This window comes from Fistularia commersonii, chromosome 7 (assembly GCF_037954325.1).
Source record: "Fistularia commersonii isolate RoL2024-O1a breed Wild chromosome 7, RoL_Fcom_v1.0, whole genome shotgun sequence".
NCBI lineage: Eukaryota > Metazoa > Chordata > Actinopteri > Syngnathiformes > Fistulariidae > Fistularia > Fistularia commersonii.
This window is the reverse complement of record NC_141290.1, coordinates 7840179-7853741: the sequence shown is the minus strand read 5'-3', so window position 1 is coordinate 7853741 and position 13563 is coordinate 7840179. Positions and strand designations below refer to the sequence as shown.

Genomic DNA, 13563 nt, shown 5'->3' with positions numbered 1-13563 from the left:
ATAATCTGGCCTTCATGGCAAGAGTAATTTAATTACTTCCTGCAGAATTTAGAATACTATTAAAGCTGGGAGCCTCAATTAGAAGTAAACATCACAAACAGATGGGACACAATTGATCTCTGAGGACCCTTGAGGACATCTTGAGCTCCCGTTCCCTTAAAGAACCACCACCAACATGGATTTTTATTCAAGTCTTTTAATATCCTTTTGTCTGTCTTGATTTGTTGTGTTGTCCATAGAATCTGCAAGGTGCCAATAAGGAGCCTGGATCGGGTGCTTCCACCACCTTCGCATCTCCCGCACTCCCACAACTCTTGCTTGTCAGAGCCGGAAGGTGACGGCATTGCATGTGTGTTTGGAAGAAGGTCAAAAGAGAGATGTCCACCGAGATCCTCCCGGAAACCCGAGCGAACGTCTGCATGACTTTATTCACCCGAACTCACACCCGATTACAGGGAGCTCCAACTTCACCACTCGCTTAAACACAGTGCAGTGCGATCCTCTCAAACATCCCAGTGAAACTCCACAATCATTCTACTGGCCCCCCAGAACCTACGGGTATATGAACACTCGGGTGGAAAGACGTGATCTGCTTGGTAGCGTGTTGTTTTGTCCCAGAGTGCATTGTGGTGACTCGACGAACCGGATCTCACTCGTAACACACGGAAAGTTTCTGTTGATTGTTCACCTGCGTCATGTCCGCTCTTGGCCCGTTATTAACCGCCGGTGCTCAGCTTCGTCTGTGCACGGAAGAAAAAATGCCGGTCAAGATCCTTTAAAGATAAAAAAAAAAAAAAGGAAATGGAAACGGGGGGATTCCTACCTCTTTGGTGTCGCTCACACACTTCATGTAGGCGTTGGCGATCTCCGAGCAGGACAGGGTTCTGCCCACGTTCTCTCGGTAGCACTTCAAGATCTGACCCTGCAGGTCAGCACACACCGGCTGGATATTAACCCGGCTGAGAGAGAGAGAGAGAGAATCTAAATTGATTACCTGAAAAATAAACCGTTTTCCTCTTTCATTCGGTCATGCATTCAGGCAGCCGAGGAGTGAAGCCCATCTCAGCTGTGATTGGCCAAGAGTCGGGGTTCAGCCTGGATCAATCACAGGCCCACATACAGGACTGTCTCAGATAATTAGGATATTGTGATAAAGTTCTTTATCTTCTGTGATTGCAATTAAGAAAATATATTTTATATATACTGTCTATTTTATACCGTTTTATATTTGTATTGTACAGGATTACAGATGGAAATTAGCTATGAGCTATAATCTGGTACAAACATGTCTGCCTATGTGCTTAATGTATTTGTACACTGTCCTAATAAACTTCTAAACCAACAAACAAAACAAAAATGACTTTTTCATGATATTCTAATATTTTGAGATAGGATTTTTGAATTTTCTTAAGATGTAAGCCATAATCAGCAATACTAAAATAATAAAAAGGCTTGCAACATTTCAGTTGATTTGTAATGAATCCAGAATGTATGACATTTTTGTTTTTGTAATTGCATTACAGAAGATAAAGAACTTTATCACAATAGTCTAATTTTCTAAGACAGTCATGTATAGACGTACAACCATTCACCCACTCATTTACATGTGCTAGCCAGTGCACCTCCTTTTTTTTCTCTTTCCAAATAGCAGCCATGTCATTTAATAGGTACAAAAAAACAACATTAAAAACACAAGCATTATATTCTGTATTTGTTCTCACGTAAAGCGGTTGTGTGTCTCCTCTTTGCCTTTTTGGAAACTCTCAGCAGTCACTCTGTAGAACTCATTGCACTGTGGGAAGACGGCAAACACGGTAATATTAAGTCAATCATCTCGCCGGTTCACACACAACCGTTCAATCTGGACAATCTAGGCTCTCCAGTGGACCTCCTGCATGGTTTTGGAATACGGGAGGAACCCCACGGAGACTCCTAGTGGGAACTGAATCAGAGGACTTCTAGCTGTGAGGCCGAGGTGCTAACCACTGCGCCGGACAAATACGTCACCATAATAATAATACTTCACTGACTTGGGAGTCTCAGCTTCCATGCAATACCATGCAAGATCAATACCATGCAAGCCACATCCAGGCATCTCCTACCTTTGCCTCCAGCTTCATAATGTGTTCCTTGTAGAGAGCATCTCGTCTCCTCAGCGCCGTCTCTTTCTGGTCCAGCTGCGCGGCCTGTGTCAGTCGCAACATGTACAATCAGCTGCATGTCGCGTTTGTGTTCTTTTGAAAATCCCCTATCTTTGGTTCTCGGGATGCGCACAGAGTTGGAAGATTTGAAGAAGATTTGAGTCATGCATGCATGAAGTCTCCACCTTACCTTCAGCTCCATCCTCTGAAACAAATGAGCAGTCCAAGAGAGAAGAGAGGAAGAGTGAAAAAAGGGAAAGAATGTCACATTCACAAGAGATGTCCTCACAAAAACGTCTGCTCTGCTTACATAAAGCTGGACCATCAGCTTCTCGTCCTCCGTCTTCATGCGTTCTTTTGTAATGGCGTCTGTTAGGCTCTCCAAATATGCTTCCTTCTCAGCCCCAAGGGTCTTCTTCACGTGCTCCTCCACCTGGGCCTGCGCTGCTGCCTTGGCAACTGCTTCAGTCTGGGCCCTCATCTCCTCCAGCCTGTGGGAGAGCGGAGATCCTACTGTTTATGTTCTGTCCTGGACAAGTGGTCCCATCTTTGCTTGAAATACACACCAGGTGACACACACGGCAACGGAGTCAATGCCGACCGAAATGGTCTATCCTTACTGTCGCTGGAGCTCCTGTCTCCTCTGCGCGATTTGCTCCTCCAGGCTCTTCCGCATTTCCGATCCCAGGCTCTGCCGCATTTCCTCCTCCAGGATCTCGGCGGAAGGAGCTGGAGCTTCTTCTGGATATCAACCCGCGAGACAAACCATTGCTTCAGTCGCTTGCCGCATTTGTTTGCTGAGAATGCAAATGGAGCTCACCTGGTGCAGAGGGCAGCTCAGAAGCAACCGGGTCCTCCTCAGTGACAGGGGCCAGAGGTGGGGTCTCGGTATGCTCCTCAGGAGGCGGGGTGGGATCAGACACAGGGGGGGCATGAGATTCTTGAGGTCCGGGTAGTACAGCCAATTCCACAGAGGGACCAGACTCAGGAGAAGGCTCCTCGAATGTGAGCTCTTGTGCAGGAGAAGGTGCTTCCACGGCTGAATCCGATTCTGCTGGCAGAGCAGGTGAGACAGACAGGGGGGTCACGTCCACCTGAATAGGCAGAACCGTGGCTTCCACTAGTATTGGATCAGACGGGGAAGCCGGGCTGACTGGTTCCACGGGTCCTGCTTCAGGAGGCGTCGAGGCATTGGCTGTCTCAACAGATGAAGTCAACAGCTCAGATGAAGCGAGTAAATCAGCGACTGGAGAACACGGTGGCGCTCCTTCTGCAGGCACGGCAGGTAACTCCGCAACTGGAGTCGTGTCGTGAGGAGGTAGAAAATTGGTCTCCCCATGAGCAACTTCAGTTATACCGGCTGGGGTTATGGGTCCAACTGGCACCAACCTGGTGGCAGGCTGAGACAATTTGATAGATTCCAGAGGTGGATCTAATGAAGGAGCAGGTTCAACTACCACAGCAACACCTGACTGCACAGGGGTAGGTGGTGGAGGTGCAATGGACACTGGTTCTTGGCCTATGTGAGGTGGGCCATAGGATTCAGGAGGTGTGAGGATGACTTGCTCAAGAGCAGGAGGAGGTACAATGGACACTGGTTCTGGGTCCACTTGAGAGAAGATAAAGGATTCAGGAGGTGTGGGGATAACTTGCTCAAGAGCGGGAGGAGGAGGGGCAATGGACATTGGTTCTGGGTCAACTTCAGGTATGAGGATGACTGGCTCCATTGCAGGAGGTGCAATGGACACTGGTTCTGGGTTCACTTGAGATGGGATAAAGGATTCAGGAGGTGCGAGTATGACTTGCTCAAGATCAGGAGGAGGAGGAGGTGCAATGGACACTTGTTCTGGGCTCACTTGAGATGGGATAAAGGATTCAGGAGGTGTGAGGATGACTTGCTCAAGGGCAGGAGGAGGAAGGGGAGGGGCAATGGACACTGGTTCTGGGTCCACTTGTGGTGTGAGGATGACTGGCTCCACAGGAGGAGGTGCAATGGACACTGGTTCTGGGCTCACTTGAGATGGGATAAAGGATTCAGGAGGTGCGAGTATGACTTGCTCAAGAGCAGGAGGAGGTGCAATAGAAACTGGTTCTGGGTCTACTTGAGGTGTGAGGATGACTGGCTCCACAGTGGGAGGGGCAATGGACACTAGCTCTGGGTCCACTTGAGATGAGATAAAGGATTCAGGTGGTGTGAGGATGACTTGCTCAAGAGCAGGAGGAGGAGGTGCAATGGGCACTGGTTCTGGGTCCACTTGAGGTGCGAGGATGACCGGCTCCACAGCAGAAGCAGGAAGAGACTCCACTGTTGTTTGAGGCAGGGGTGTGACAATATTTTCAGGCACTTTTTTGGACTCCAAATTTGGAGGCGGGGCTAAAGGTTCTGCAGAAGGAGGGGGGGCATAGAACTTGACAGGAGGAGGTGGTGGGATGAGGTTTACAGTTGGAGGGGCAATGTCCACTGATGGAGTTCTGGACTGAACTTCCTCAGCAGAAGGGGAGCTGGAGAATGATGGAGGAGGATGAGGTGAAAGAGGAGGTAACAAGTGTTCAGCGGAGGAGGGAGGAGCCGGAGGAGTCAACACTGGATCTGCTGAGGGGGGGGGAGGTGGTGACCTCCTTCTCTTAGAGGGAGGACTTTGTCTCATTCGATTGATGACTTTGTCTGAAAGCTGACAACAGAAAGAGACATCAGAACAACCCGAGGAGGAGGAGGATCCTCCACCACAAGAGGAGGGATGGAGACACATCTCAATACCCAACACCAGAGAGCTGAACCTGAAGGAGGGACAAAGACGAACATCTGAAAATCTAGGAGCTGAGCCTGAAGATGGGATGGAGACCACTATCAGAAGACCAAGGACCTGAGCCTGAAGGAGGGTTGGAGACTAACATCTGAACATCTGGGAGCTGAGCCTGAAGAAGGGACAGACTCTACCAGAGCTGAGCCTGAAGATGGGATGGAGACTACAATCTGAACATCTAGGACCATAACTTGAAGATGGGATAGAGACTACCATCTGAAGACCAATGATCTGAGCCTGAAGGAGGGTTGGAGACTAACATCTGAACATCTAGGACCACAGCCTGAAGAAGGGTCGGAAACTAACAACTGAACGTCTGGGAGCTGAGCCTGAACAGGGGACAGACTCTACCATCTGAAGACCAAGGACCTGAGCCTGAAGAAGGGTTGGAGACTAACATCTAAACATTTAGGAGCTGAGCCTATAGATGGGGTGGAGACTAACACCTGAAGACCAAGCACCTTGAACCTAAAGTCCACGGAGAATCTCCTGGCTGTGTGAAAGTTGCTTTTCCTTCTGAGACAGAAGGAAAAGGTAAGACTTCCACACTTCACTTTTGAGGAGCTTCTATCCAAGCAGAAACTGCTCAGACCTTCAGGCTCAGAGGAGGCTCTCCCTGTCCGAACCCTGTGGAGATGTCTCCTGCTGGAAATGCAGGTCTGTGACTCACCCGGATGCCCTGCACGAAGGTAATCCCTCCTCCAGCCTCCTCATCGTCGCGGGAGCAGTGACTCGGGCTGTTTCCCCCCATGGCCTCACCACAGAAGAAACACCTCGTCCGGTAATTCAAAGGGCGAGAGGAAGAGACTCCAGAGTGCGGCGGTGTGCCCTTCTCATCCACACAGCTGCAATAAGGCGGGCGTTCATTGGCTAAACGCGAGCGTCGGCTCCGCTGATTGGTCGGCCGCCCTCGCAGAGCAGAGGGGTGTGAAAGAACAGTTTGTCCTACTCGGTGTGTTCAATACACTCATGTTCAGCCCGGAGGGGCTTCCAGTGGAGAAACATGGGTGGACACACACTCTTGACAGTCAACATGAAAAGGGTGCTCCTTTATTCTGCAGGGAAGTTTTAAGAGACGACTTCTGGAGATATGAAACCAAATCCAAAGTGCAGACATGAAACTGCAGTCAGACCTAAGGTCTGACTGTTGACCAGGGTTCAGGTTTCTTCATCAGCTTATTTGGGTGGAGGTCAAGTCAGGATATGGGTGGAGGTCAAGTCAGGATGTGGAGATTTATTCTACCAGACTGTCAGCTGATTAAAAATAAACATTTGTTCATTTATTTCGTGTTGTATCCTGCACACAGGTCACAAAGTTCTACTTGTCACCAGCTAATTGGACCTTCAGGACACAAGCTAATTTTCATGATGTGACCTTAAGGGACCTTCAACCATGGCTCCTGGCTGTGAATAATGTGACAGATCCACCTCCGATCACAGCCATTGCGAGGACGGAGATGTTCCGGGGATGATAAAACGGTCGGCGTTTCCATGGAGACACACCGGCCCGAGGCGGGAGAAGGAAATCAGAAACAACTGGATTTATTTTGTCTCTTTGGCAAAAACCAAACACTTCCAGCCTTACGTCTAATCTGAGTGTGAGAGTTGCTGCAGCAGGTTTATAATCAAGTATGACACGGTGGATCTTGGAAGTCCAGAGCCTCAGAGATGACGTTTCTTCAGTCCCGTCTCCGTCACTCTGCTTTCTTCTCCCTGTGGTGTGGCGGCCGTAGGGCTGCTCTAAAGCTGCTCCACACCTCGGTGTACAGGAGTGTGCCGGCGAAAACCACGGCTGTCCCTGTCCAGTGCCAGGCGGTGAATGGATTTTGGAAATAAATGACGGAGAAGATGAGGCTCAAGAACTTCCTCAGGGTGACCACGAGCGTGACGGTGAGCGAGGAACACTCGGTGGTCAGGATGAAGACCCCGCGGATGCACACGTACCTGGATAGGTCGGTTAAAGTTGGAAACGAGACGCGTTGAAGTTCATCTGCTTTAAGGTGCCGAGATGTTTCGAGCTCTCTGACCGTTAGCTTAGCGTGAACTCGGTCCCGGCAGATTTAGGAGTGCGACTGTTCGGTCCACAAAGAGAGGAGCAATGTGCTGTCAAAACTTTTGGGAGAACCTTAGATGTCCTCTAAAACACCATGTTGTGTGTGTGAGAGAGTGAGAGACAGACAGAGAGAGAGAGCGAGACACACACACACACACACGATACACATCCGTTGAAAGGATACTGTGTAACCACATTGATCAGCAGGTAGATCCACATTACCGGCACTTCCTGTCCAATGAGCGGGATGAAAACGGGGGCTGCAGAGGGAAGACATCTGTTACCCAACAAGCAAAGTTTGGTCCTCATTAGAGGTCCAATAAAGCAGGGGTAGTGTGGAGTCCCCATGTTTGTCCAAGAACTTCTCAGTCTTTTAGTGGGTTCTGCATGGATTTCAAGGTTTAATGTTTCACTACACGTCTGCAGAAGTCCATGCGGGCTTCAGCGAGCACAGAGGAGGAATCTTCCTGATTCCAAAGGAGGTTATCAGAGGTCGTTACGGACAACTAGCAGAACGACTCTGTTCGGACTCTTATCAGAAGGACCCGTCTCATCGCCCCTCGGGAGAGAAGAACTATTGACATTTACTTGAATTCGTCCTCTTGTTTCTCCAAGAGGTTCAAAATTCTGGAAAACAGGTTCTCCTGCTATTTAAATATGCTGGTACAAATATGTGGAGAAAGACATGTCGGAATAGACCAAGAGAACAACGGATGCTACCTGGCAGCTTGAAACACCAATTTACTCCTCGTCATGACAAACATTTTGCAGTTTCTGGTCTGGTCTAGCAGGAGCTGTGAGCTAATAGAACATTAGTTTACATGTGAGGGACGACCATACCGAGGCTAAACATCCGCACCGGGGCCACTTGGCCTCCGGGCTGCTCCTGTGGCACAGATAGTAGAACATAGTAGAACTACTCTGTTCCTCCAGGAGGTCCTTTCTGGGTGTGAGGAAGGATTAATGCAGAGTCACCACATGCCTCTGACCAGCCGACATGGTGCCCTGTTGCGCCCCGACTAAAGCGGCCATTGTGGTTGTACTGCTTGTACTGAGCATGGATGATATCACGACACCTGCGCAGATAAGTTTGGAGGTCCTTTGACCTCTCAGAGCAGAGGAGGGAAAGGGGAGAATGTCCATGGGTTGGACGTGGATCTTAAGACCTGGTGGCATACAAGACGTCCCTGCTACAGCTCCGACACGAAAGAACTGAAGCACAGGCGAGGAGTGGCTCTGAGCTTGTCCAACTAAAGCTAATGCAAACCTTGAAAACAAGCTTTAAGGAGCATCGCTAGCCAAAATCAGACAGTCCAAAAGCAGAATGCCAATTAGAAGAATAGCTTCTCCTTCCCTGATGCATTTACTGTCCCTCATTTCCAGAGAAACCATCACATACAACTTGGTTTTATGCCTCCTGGTGTGCCTCATGAAAATGTCCTGCAGCGACAATGTGTGTGTGTGTGTGTGTGTGTGTGTGTGTGAGAGAGAGAGAGGGACTCACTGCTTCGGGTGAATTGGACGCCGTGACTGTAGATGTCTGTGGAGAGGAGTAGGAAGCCAGGCAGGGGTAGCACATGCTGTCGAAGACAATTTTTTACAGAAAAAGCAGCTATTCAGAAGTTGTTTCAGATTGAGAAGCCCAAAATGACTCACTTTATCTAGTTACTTGTTACTTTAAATAACTTCTGCAAAGGTCTATTGATGCTTTAACCGGAGAAACTCACATTGTAGAACAGAGCCTCCTTGGGGTGTTTACCATACTGCTTGTAGAGCATCTCCTGGAAGATCCCCATCCTGGCTGACATCAGCAGGGCAAAGGTCAGCATGCCGATTCCTGCAAGGAGTACACAAAGATCTATATATAAAAAAACTTGCGTGTAATGCATTTATGAATTCAATGAGCTGCTATGGAGAAAAAACGTTTAATTTCTGTGTGCAACAAAAACATTTTGAACTCAGGGCAAAAAAAAAAAAAAAAGGTCACCCTGGGTTGAAGGTCTGATTTGGAACACTCAACGTATGTTTGAGTTCACCTTGTGACGGTTTAATGGCTGTCAGTCTCCTGAGCAATGTAAAGTATATTTACAAAATAATAGCCCATTAAAATGTATATTTTACCTGGTTAATTTAATTTTTGCTGCTGAACTTCAGTGCCCAGCGTTGGCACGTCAGGGCGATAAAAGCTCAATAATTAAATATATTATTCTAAGATTAGAAGAATCACCACAATCTCCAAATTCAGAATTAAATAAAAAAAATTAAGAAAAAAGCGCAAACTAGAGCAAAAATTCTCATCGCTGTCTCATTGCCCCGGAGCTGCGGGCTGCCAACCTCTGACCTACACTGTGTGTATATAATATCTATAAATGACAGAAAAAGCCCTTTGGGTAAAATTACTAAAAAAAAAAAAGCAATAACAACTTATGAAAGGAACCTTTAATGCAAGTTTAATTATCATCATGTAAGCTGATTCAAATTCATCTTTCCAGCCCCATGGAAGGGTGTTGAAAACAGGAAATGAAATAAAATAGCCATCCGTTTTGGACACACTTGATCGTGAGGATGGAAACAATACCTCCATTCCTTCCATAATTCTGTCACTGGGGACTCGCGGGAATTTGAATAAAATCCCACTTGAAAATGACAGGATCAACTCAAAGCCTCACCAATAAGCCAGTGCAAGACGGCGTAAACTCCCTGCTCCGGTGAATCCTCGCTGGCAATGTTCTGCAGAGACACAAAGTACAAATCACAGCTTCAGCTACCCGCCGCACCGCCGTGCCCATTAATTGCTAGTTATTCCATCGGCTTTGCAGATTTTAACACGTTTCCATTTCCTTTTTTTCTAAATGAGCGAGTTAATATGCTAAAGAAGGCACAATGCAAACGATCTCATCGAGCGCACGCGTTCTTTTGCAGAGGACTCACCATGTCTTTGGCTGACATGACTGTGCAGATGAAGATGCCCGCTGACACGAGAACGATCGACAGGTACTTGCTTGGCGGGTACCTGCGGAGGGAGACGCAATGGTGAACGAGCGAACAGCTGACTTCTGGATTTGTGTTGGTCTAAGAAGCGGGGTGGGGATCACCTCTTCTTCAGAATGATGATGCCCAGGACCATGTTGGCGATGAGCGACCCCTGCATGGACACAAATGCGGCGGAGGGGGAGGCTCAGACTGATGGGAGGTTAAGATCGCCGGTGGTGTTGGGTGTTCTTACCGATCTGAAGATCATGTGCAGCGGCATGGCGATATTGAAGTTGAGCGCGTAGTTGTTTATCACACTGACAGTGAAGAACATTGTCACCATGGTTACGTAGTTCCTGGAAAAACACGGACAAACGGAGCAGGTTTGGTTCCCCGTATGCTGGATCGGTTTATGTGTTGGCGTGAAAAATTTCTACCTAATGGGGATTTCCGGTTTCTTCCTCCCGAAGTTCGCCTCAAAGACGAAGCCTTCCAGCGCAATGAATAGAAACTGTGCGAAGGTCACGATGTTGCCGCATCCTGGGAAATCTCTTGAAGAAAAACAAAAATATACACTATTAGGCAACTTCAGTGGAGCTGAGGAGGCTTAGTGTTCTGGAGTTCTCCACACAGTGCTCTTCATTCCACTCATTCAAATAAATACTGCTGGGTTATTAGCATTATTTTTAAGAGGAGCGATCCAATGTCCCCATGATCTTCGGAGAAATTCCCACGGAAAAGGATCCTGGGGGAAATGTTTCTACTTTCCAACCCTGAGATGAGCCTCTGTATTCTGCTTGCTCCTGCTTACCCTCTAAGATGGGAAGAGCAGGCAGAATAACAACAACCATCAAGCAGTGGAACCAGGCAGTATTGCCAGGCTTCAAGGGAGCCCCACCTTGGAGGAATAATAGGCATAAATATAAAATACATCTTATTGTTGGTCTCGTACTAGAATGTGTGTTAAAAAAACCACAAAGAATTGATATTACTTTAAAAATCAGGTGCACTGCCATTGTTTTACTAGCACAATGCATGCTGGGAGAATCTAAATAAGAAAAAAAAAACTTCTTTACTGGCTGAGGCTGAGAAGGAGGTCAAATGTGCAATAAAAACTGTCAAGTTGAAATAAAAGGTGGAGCAAACCCTTGCACAAGGAGAACTTTTCAGATATCAGGGAGCAACACTACATCGCTCCCCAACGCCCTCAAACTCCTTCACATGGTTTGAGAGTGACAACAGCACCCAGCTAGGGGCATTAGCCTCTACTCGCTAACCGGGCAGCCCTGCCCTGCACAGGCCTTCAGCTCTGAGGAGGTGGTGAGAGCCTTTCGGAGCACTAAAGTCAACACAGGACAGGATCTGCGGACGTTAAGCACTGTGCCGAGCAGCTGGGGGGAATATTTAAAACTCCTTATCCGATGGCATAGCGCCCCAGATGTCCCGGACCACAAAGGTCCTGAACCACATCAGACCTGTGGCTCTCAACTCTCCGTTTGATGAAGGACTTGGATCCTTATCAGGCACACAGCAGATGAACGATGCTAAAATCGTCCTAACAGACTCAATCCATAAACACCCGGACACCCCCGCAACACAGTCAGGCTTCTGTTTGCTGACTTCTCCTCAGCTTTCAACACCCTGCAACCCCACATACTGGCGGAGAAGCTGACACCTGTTTCCACCTCAATCACCAACTCATCCGGTGGATCGTCAGCTTCCTCACCAACAGGTGATGCCTCAGACATGGGGGTGACCTTCTCCTGCAGACAGAGGGTGTCGCCTCCATCATCCAGGAGGAACCAGTAGAAAAAGTGAAGGAGTGCAGATACCTGAGCACTGAGATCCTCAGGAAATGTCACAAATGTTTGGCTTTCTCCTGCCCTTGTACAGATGTACAGCCATTTATACAGCTGTACATTTTATTTAAAGATTTTAGAGTCACTTCACTCTATTGATCACTTTATTTACACTTTCTTTTTATTTGACCTCGATTGAGACAACCTCTTTTTTATATTTTTATGGATGTTGGCTCTGCGTTAGGTTGCTATGCTACCCCCTTAGGGACAAATGAAACTTCAGATTCTTATGTTCTTTCAAATTAAATTTAGTGCAAGATGTTGTGAAAGTCCCATCTTGAACCAGAACCCCACCTTTTTTCTTTCCCTGAAAGTTAAATTTATTGAGAATTTTCTGGGATGCAAATGACCCACTAACTCAAGTGTAAGCACTACTGTACTACAGTATAAGTACTCAGTGATAACGACCTGCTACCTTTTTGCTTGTGCACCAGTGTGGCGACTTACAACAACAACAACAAAAAAGAAGTAAAAAAAAAAAACCGTCCCCAAGTAGAAATAAAAGGAAATAAAGCTGAGTGTTTCTCAGAAGAGCTGAGGCTCCCGCTGACCTGACCAGCAGCTCCAGGGAGACAACGTTACTGCAGCAGCCTGCGAACACCAGGAAAATCGCGAAGACGGTGCTCATGGCGGCGGAAGACCGAAAACACCCGCTGGATGAATCCTCACTTATCTAAACAAATATCTGCTAAGTTCATTTCAGCGGGAATAAAGCAGCCGCCCGTGTTTTCTACACGTCGCCACTTCTTGGATTCTGTCCTCAGATTAGCCGCGTCGGTACCGGATGTACTTCCGGGTCCCGCGTGCTCATGGGGGTTGAAGTCGAGTGGTAATTTTCATCAAATGAAATGGAGATTATACGAACGTGTGAAAATTTCTTTTATTACAAAAGAGTAAAAAAATGAGAAAGAGAAATATCCATAATGGTTTTAAAAAATTAGAAAGCGCAAAATGAAGAGTTACTAAAACACCGCTCATGTGCGCCTGCGCATATCTATGTAGGTCTATCAAGTAGGAAGAGCGCCCACTCTGGTTGAAAAGTCTCAGGTTTGACGTCAATTCTAAAGAACGACTATTTGAATTTCAATGAAAGAAAACACTACTACTACTTTTACAACTGCCTCTACTATAATAAAAAATATCATGGCAAACTGGACTATGATACCTATCGGTGCCATAAATCAAATTCATACCCTCTATATGCAGACATGTATATCACAAATGTTATTTTTCATTTCATGGCACGGCCACACTGAGCCCCGCACACATTTGTTTTATTACTTTACAACATTTGCACTTTGTACAGTGTTATATTCTCTTGAGTCTTCTTTTGCTTCCATGAAAATAACTTTACATCATAAATATATCACTGATTATCATTTATAGCATAGAAGTTCCTCAGGCCACATCACACAGTCCTTGTGTCATTTACATTTACAACAACAATAATAATGATAATAATGATAATAATAAGTGGAGGTCAGACCTAAACTTATTATACAGGCTAATGGGACAACACTAAAATGTTTTCTTGTGTTAAGTTTAGAGAGGATTTATGTAACCGTATACTATGATCAGAACATTGATCAATTAGTTTGTAGATTTCAGTGGCAGTCCCTTCCATTAGTCTTCTTCTTCTGCTTCTCCTTTTCCTTTCGACTTTTCCTTTCAGGTGTTACCACAGTGAATCAACCTCCTCCATATATTCCTATTCTCTGTATTCTCCTCTCTCA

The 13563-nt window shown here is 46.8% G+C and overlaps 2 protein-coding genes across 3 annotated transcripts; both read right to left on the bottom strand.

Annotated features, from left to right (window-relative positions):
• Nucleotides 1-180: 180 nt before the first annotated feature.
• On the bottom strand, nucleotides 181-5796 carry chchd3b (coiled-coil-helix-coiled-coil-helix domain containing 3b). 2 transcript variants are annotated; one of them, XM_086149505.1, is made up of 9 exons: nucleotides 5616-5795; nucleotides 2962-4813; nucleotides 2762-2882; nucleotides 2452-2632; nucleotides 2332-2346; nucleotides 2103-2186; nucleotides 1722-1792; nucleotides 824-959; nucleotides 181-740 (listed from the first exon to the last, which is right to left on the bottom strand). In XM_086149505.1, exons 1-9 carry the CDS (start codon nucleotides 5694-5696, stop codon nucleotides 717-719), a joined length of 2565 nt encoding a protein of 854 aa, XP_086005631.1. In that variant the 5' UTR covers nucleotides 5697-5795; the 3' UTR covers nucleotides 181-716. The 2 variants fall into 2 exon arrangements, with proteins under 2 accessions (XP_086005631.1, XP_086005632.1); XM_086149506.1 differs by lacking the exon at nucleotides 2332-2346 and having other exon boundaries at nucleotides 5616-5796.
• A 678-nt stretch (nucleotides 5797-6474) lies between these two features.
• slc35b4 (solute carrier family 35 member B4) lies at nucleotides 6475-12598 on the bottom strand. Its single transcript, XM_086149507.1, has 10 exons — nucleotides 12382-12598; nucleotides 10409-10522; nucleotides 10225-10327; nucleotides 10094-10143; nucleotides 9930-10011; nucleotides 9668-9728; nucleotides 8726-8835; nucleotides 8503-8578; nucleotides 7183-7258; nucleotides 6475-6889 (listed from the first exon to the last, which is right to left on the bottom strand). Exons 1-10 carry the CDS (start codon nucleotides 12456-12458, stop codon nucleotides 6640-6642), a joined length of 999 nt encoding a protein of 332 aa, XP_086005633.1. The 5' UTR covers nucleotides 12459-12598; the 3' UTR covers nucleotides 6475-6639.
• Between the last annotated feature and the right edge of the window lie 965 nt (nucleotides 12599-13563).